The sequence below is a fragment of the Coregonus lavaretus genome (assembly GCF_964263955.1).
Source record: "Coregonus lavaretus genome assembly, contig: HAP1_SCAFFOLD_3729, whole genome shotgun sequence".
NCBI classification, from domain to species: domain Eukaryota; kingdom Metazoa; phylum Chordata; class Actinopteri; order Salmoniformes; family Salmonidae; genus Coregonus; species Coregonus lavaretus.
Window position 1 is genome coordinate 44,001 of NW_028164709.1, and position 6,000 is coordinate 50,000.

At 44.4% G+C, this 6,000-nt stretch overlaps 1 protein-coding gene across 1 annotated transcript in view; it reads right to left on the reverse strand.

Moving 5' to 3' along the window:
* The window catches only part of LOC311116729 (myelin regulatory factor-like protein), a 35,896-nt gene extending 31,990 nt beyond the window's left edge, over positions 1-3,906 (reverse strand). The window contains exons 1-2 of the mRNA XM_084191770.1: positions 3,626-3,906; positions 1,618-1,706 (exon numbers count right to left, since the gene is read on the reverse strand). Coding sequence (XP_084047896.1) covers positions 1,618-1,693 — 76 coding nt within the window. The 5' untranslated portion in view covers positions 1,694-1,706; positions 3,626-3,906. The remainder of the gene's footprint in view (positions 1-1,617; positions 1,707-3,625) is intronic.
* Between the last annotated feature and the right edge of the window lie 2,094 nt (positions 3,907-6,000).

A 6,000-nucleotide genomic window follows, 5' to 3' on the forward strand; every position in this document is an offset into this window, starting at 1 on the left:
ACAACCTCTCCCTCAACGTCAGCAAAACAAAGGAGTTGATTGTTGAGTTCAGGAAGCAGAGGAGGGAACATGTCCCGATCCACATCAGCGGGACGGCAGTAGAGAGGGTCACAGGTTTGACGTTTCTCGGCATTCACATCACAGAGGACTTGTCACGGACCAACAACACCACCACTCTTGTCAAGAAGGCCCTAACAGCGTCTCTACTTCCTAAGGCAGCTGAAGATACAGCTGCCTCCTCTCAAAATACAACCGCTGCACCATCGAGAGCATCCTGACTGATTGCATCACGGCCTGGTACGGGAATTCCTCCGTCCACGGCCGCAAGGCCCTCCAGCGGGTGGTGAAGATGGCCCAGTACATCACTGGGACCGTGCTCCCACCCATCCAGGACATCTACTCGAAACGATGCCTGAGGAAGGCCCGCATCATCATCAAGGACCCTACACACCCCAGCCACGAACTGGTCTCTCGCTTACCGTCGGGCAGACTGTCTCGGAGCATGAGGTCTGATACCAACAGGCTCAGAGACAGTTTCTATCTACAAGCCTTCAGACTGGTGAACACTTGAACTGGACTGACCACCTGCTCTGATTCTCCACACCTTAGCCCACCTCACTACTGCTGCTACCAGACTCTTATTATACTGCTCGGTTTATACACTTCCCCAATACACCTGTAAATATTGTTCTATAAATGGTTCCTTCCTGTATTATACTGATGCTAAAATGTTTATTCTATTCTACTGAGACATTTACTTTATGTTCATATTCTTATATTTTATTATTTATTATTGTTGTTGCATTGTCCAGAAGGAACCTGCACGTAAGCATTTGGTTGGACGATGTATACAACGCGTGTCTCGTACATACGACTGATAAAAAACTTGAAACTTGACAGTGGACCGATCTAGCCAAACAAATGACTATCTATTTCTGAATTGAAACCGCCTCACTGATTACCTATTAACTAATCGAACTATTAACTATTAACACTGTTTTAAAATACATTAACAACCTAATGGGTGATCATTAAAGCCAGTTCTGAAAGGTCAGAGACTTTGAATCAGAGCCTCTCTCGCTCTCCCCCCCCCTTTCTCATATTGATAATTCTGTCCAAACCCTGAGAGCTTTAGCGACTACACATTACTGTGAAAAGGCCTTTCACAGTAATGTTCTGGGATCAGCTAAGACACCTCAGGAACAACAATACACTCATAATTCCATACAAACTCACATGTACGCTCACTTACTCACTCACACACTACACATAATCAACATACACCAGTATGCAGACGCAAACACTCACACCAGAGGGCTGGTGGGAAGAGCTTTAGGAGGACGGGCTCATTGTAATGGCTGGAATGGAGTTCATGGAACTGAGTCCAACATGTAGTTTCCATATGTTTGATACCGTTCCATTTATTCCATTCCAGCCATTACAATGAGCCCGTCCTCCTATAGCTCCACCCACCAGCCTCCTCTGACTCACACATAACACTCTCACACACACACACACACACACACACACAACACACACACACACACACACACACACACACACACACACACACTAGGGAATAGGGTGCTGTTTGGGACACAACTACACAACTCTTACCGTCAAAGAACTGCTGTAACGCTTCATTCTCTCCCAGAACATCAATGGGCACTTGGACTCCTCCAGGCGTCTCCATGGCGATCAGCTACCTGAGATACACAACTGTTATTGGGGGTGGAACAGTAGGCAAGGCTTGAGCACTGTGTAGGCCCAAGTGTGTTTATGAGGAGGTAAATACACAGACGGTACAAAATGGAAGAAAAAACCCCTTCACCAATGCCAACCTATTATATTCCAGGCTTGCATGGTAGGCTTTGAAAATAACTCCAGACTCACAGAAAATTGGAGGCTCTGTTATTTCTGTCAGGAAAACATAGTGGCCTTAGCTAAAACTATTTATGTCAGGAAAACACACTGCCTTAGCTAAAACTATTTCTGTCAGGAAAACACACTGCCTTAGCTAAAACTATTTCTGTCAGGAAAACACACTGCCTTAGCTAAAACTATTTCTGTCAGGAAAACACACTGCCTTAGCTAAAACTATTTCTGTCAGGAAAACCCACTGCCTTAGCTAAAACTATTTCTGTCAGGAAAACCCACTGCCTTAGCTAAAACTATTTCTGTCAGGAAAACACACTGCCTTAGCTAAAACTATTTCTGTCAGGAAAACCCACTGCCTTAGCTAAAACTATTTCTGTCAGGAAAACACACTGCCTTAGCTAAAACTATTTCTGTCAGGAAAACCCACTGCCTTAGCTAAAACTATTTCTGTCAGGAAAACACACTGCCTTAGCTAAAACTATTTCTGTCAGGAAAACATAGTGGCCTTAGCTAAAACTATTTCTGTCAGGAAAACATAGTGGCCTTAGCTAAAACGTAACCTGCCATAGAGTAAACTAACTGGATGTATCCTCTGGTGACAATTTCATAGAGCTGCTCTTCAACTAACATTAACTAATGATGTGGAAACTGGAAAGACAACTTCTGGATTTGGATTCAAGGTGTTAATGGAGTAAGAGAAGTTTAGACGGGTCCGATTATTACTCAGACTATGTCGGTGCTTTCATAACCAGGCCCCTGTCCACTTTGTGTTGCCCTTCCAGGAAGGCCTTTCTCTATTGCTCAAATGGTCCTCTTCTCCATCCGTTTTCCATTGGCCTAAGTGTTTTTTTTTTGTTACTGGAAATCAGTTCAACTACAGTAGGCTCTGTCTATCTCTGCAAGCAGCCTAAGCACTCAAGCTTTACTAATGACAACCACTGAATCTGAATCTCCACGCGTCATAACGTTCCTGACTGCTGTTATGGCATTATGTACGGTGTGTAATAATAATAATAATAATAATTGCCTGCTTGCTGACAGGGGTTGTGTGTGTGTGTGTGTGTGCGTGTGTGTGTGTGTCTGTGTGTCTGTGTGTGTGTGTGTGTGTAATATACTGTACATTATAGCTAATCCACGATTAATCATCATTACTATTGTCTCTCTCAGCTCAGCTCATTTAGGGAATGTGTAATTGCTTTGGCTTTACACACGAGAGGCTTTCTGTAATTAGATACAGATGCGGCCCAAATGGCACCCTGTTCCCCTTTGTAGTACACAACGTTTGACCAGGGCCTGTAGGCACTATAATGGGAATAGGGTGCCATTTGGGACGAAGATACAGCGACTGAACTGCTGTGAATAACGAGGCTATTTTCTTCTAGATTGACTTTATAACATTGTCAGTTATGTTCTATGAATTTATGACGCACTCAAGTCTGCCCTATACAGCCTTACGATAACAACTATTATTTGGTTTAAATCTCAGTCAGTCCCAGATAAAGATATGGATGCTTACGGACCACTAAGAATTCAAGTGGCCTTTTAAAAAGACAAAAGAAAAACCCACAGGAAATATCAATCTTAAAGACTTACAAACACAGAGCTTTGATTCAATTATCCTGAACATAGCTGAGAGACATTAATCAAATGGGAGAGTGTTGAGAGTGGTAAAAAAAATAATCATTAAAAACCATTAGCTTCCTTCTAACCGTCAGTAGAGAAGTGAAAGGCTGAATGTGCACCTTACCTCTTCTCCAAAATGGAGTCCTGTAGTTCCGTTGAGAACCTTCTCTCCGACTTCAGTTTCCGTCTCTCAAGTACAATCCATTTGGCAAACAATATCCATTAAATCCTCAGAGCCCAGGTACTCAACGTGTGTTCAGCCATCCATGTAGTGTCGTTAGATTTAGGCCTTTTGGTTTTGACAATAATATTCCCAGAATTGTGTGTCCGAGATGTTTCTAAACTCGAAATAATATATGATGTCACAGGTGTCTCTCCTGTGTACTTTGTCCTCTGGTCTGAAAGGTAAAAACCATTCACATACCCTGCGCAGGCGTTCTGTCTGTCTGTGTGTGCCAGGTGTCCTTGCCCTGGACCATAAAGCAGGTATTCATTACAAGGTGACACACAGGGGAAGTACACTAAAGAGCAGTCTTATCTCTGGCTTACACACTCTGCAAATAGTCCACTGGCATTACAGATATACAGTAAACTGTCATTACAAATATACAGTACAGTACTATCATTGCAGATATACAGTCTATCCATGAACCGGAATGCATTAAAGGTCCTCTCTACCTGGAAAGGTGAGACATTTTCTGTGTTTCTTCTGATATCAGGTATTTTGATATTCCAAAATGGCAGATGTGATATTTTGTGTAGGTGTGTATCTATAAGGATCTTCTCTTTATCTATCTACAGAAGTAGTTAAGAGCTTCTATTGTTACTTTGATGTCGCAAAGCAGGAAATACAAACCTTTTTTTTGTTGTTGTACTTTTTACCCCTTTTTCGTGATATCCAATTGGTAGTTACAGTCTTGTCCCATTGCTGCAACTCCCCTACGGACTCGGGAGAGGAGAAGGTCGAGAGCCACGCGTCCTCCGAAACACAACCCTGCCAAGTCGCACTGCTTCTTGACACACTGCTCGCTTAACCCGGAAGCCAGCCTCACCAACGTGTTGGTGGAAACGCCGTACAACTGGCGACCGAAGTCAGCGTGCATGCGCCCGGCCCGCCACAAGGAGTCGCTAGAGCGCGATGGGACAAGGACATCCAGGCCGGCCAAACCCTCCCCTAACCCGGACGACGCTTGGCCAATTGCGCGCCGCCTCATGGGTCTCCCAGTCGCAGCGACAGTCTGGGATCGAACCCGGGTCTGTAGTGACGCATCTAGCACTAGCGATGTAGTGCCTTAGACCGCTGCGCCACTCGGGAGGCACAGGAAATGCAAACTTGTAGTATATTTGCGTTTTTAAAAGGTTTCTAAAGTGTGTAATTTCCGCTTTGAAATGTCAAGACTTGATTTGCCCTAACAAAAAATGTATCAACCCCTACAAATATGTCCATTCATTATAATCCACATTTCCTGATGCTGCAGGATTATTTTCCTGCTATAGCAAACTGTCTCAAATTAAGATCCTACATCTGTACAGCATGTGTCCCACAGGAGAACTAGGAGCTCCAGCTGATCTGCCATAGTTAACATGCCTCGACTCATTTTGAGTCTCATTTCTAGGAACCTGACGTAGCAGGCGTAGAAAGACACCTGAACGGAGTCCCCACTTCCGTTCTTCATGGGGGAACGGAGGTTAGGTTGAAGGGGAGAGGGATGGAGAGGACGGATGGCTGGATCTGCTCAGGCCCTCTCCACCTGTTTCCACTAGACCACACCGGGACGGTAATACAGTCATATCGCAGTACACCATCTACGTCAGAGCCTAGAGATACAGGGGGAAGGCAGTCAGAAAACCATGGCATGCATCCCAAACGGGAAGAGCAAAATTCCGTTGGTGGTACAGTAACCGAAAAAGGTTTGGAACCACTGCCCTATACAGTGCACTACTTTTGGTCAGAGCCCTATGTACCCTAGTCAAAAGTAGTGCACTATATAGGGACTAGGGTGCCATTTGGGACACACACCACGGGTCTTGTACCAGGAAGTATTTTTATATGCAGTAGAATTGTGTGTCCTGTCCAAGATAATAAAGTGTATAGTGTTGAATCTATACTGCAGAGAAGGCTGGTGGGAGGACATATAGGAGTGTTGAATCTATACAGCTGAGGAGGCTGGTGGGAGGAGATATAGGAGTGTTGAATCTATACAGCAGAGGAGGCTGGTGGGAGGAGATATAGGAGTGTTGAATCTATACAGCTGAGGAGGCTGGTGGGAGGAGATATAGGAGTGATGCATCTATACAGCAGAGGAGGCTGGTGGGAGGAGATATAGGAGTGATGCATCTATACAGCAGAGGAGGCTGGTGGGAGGAACTATAGGAGTGTTGAATCTATAATGATGAACTCTGTGATTGTGACAGATGCCAGCAGATTCACCAAGAATGTACGTGTACAATTTATTTTTAAATGCAATAGAATTGCAAACAGATTGAAACAGTAACGTC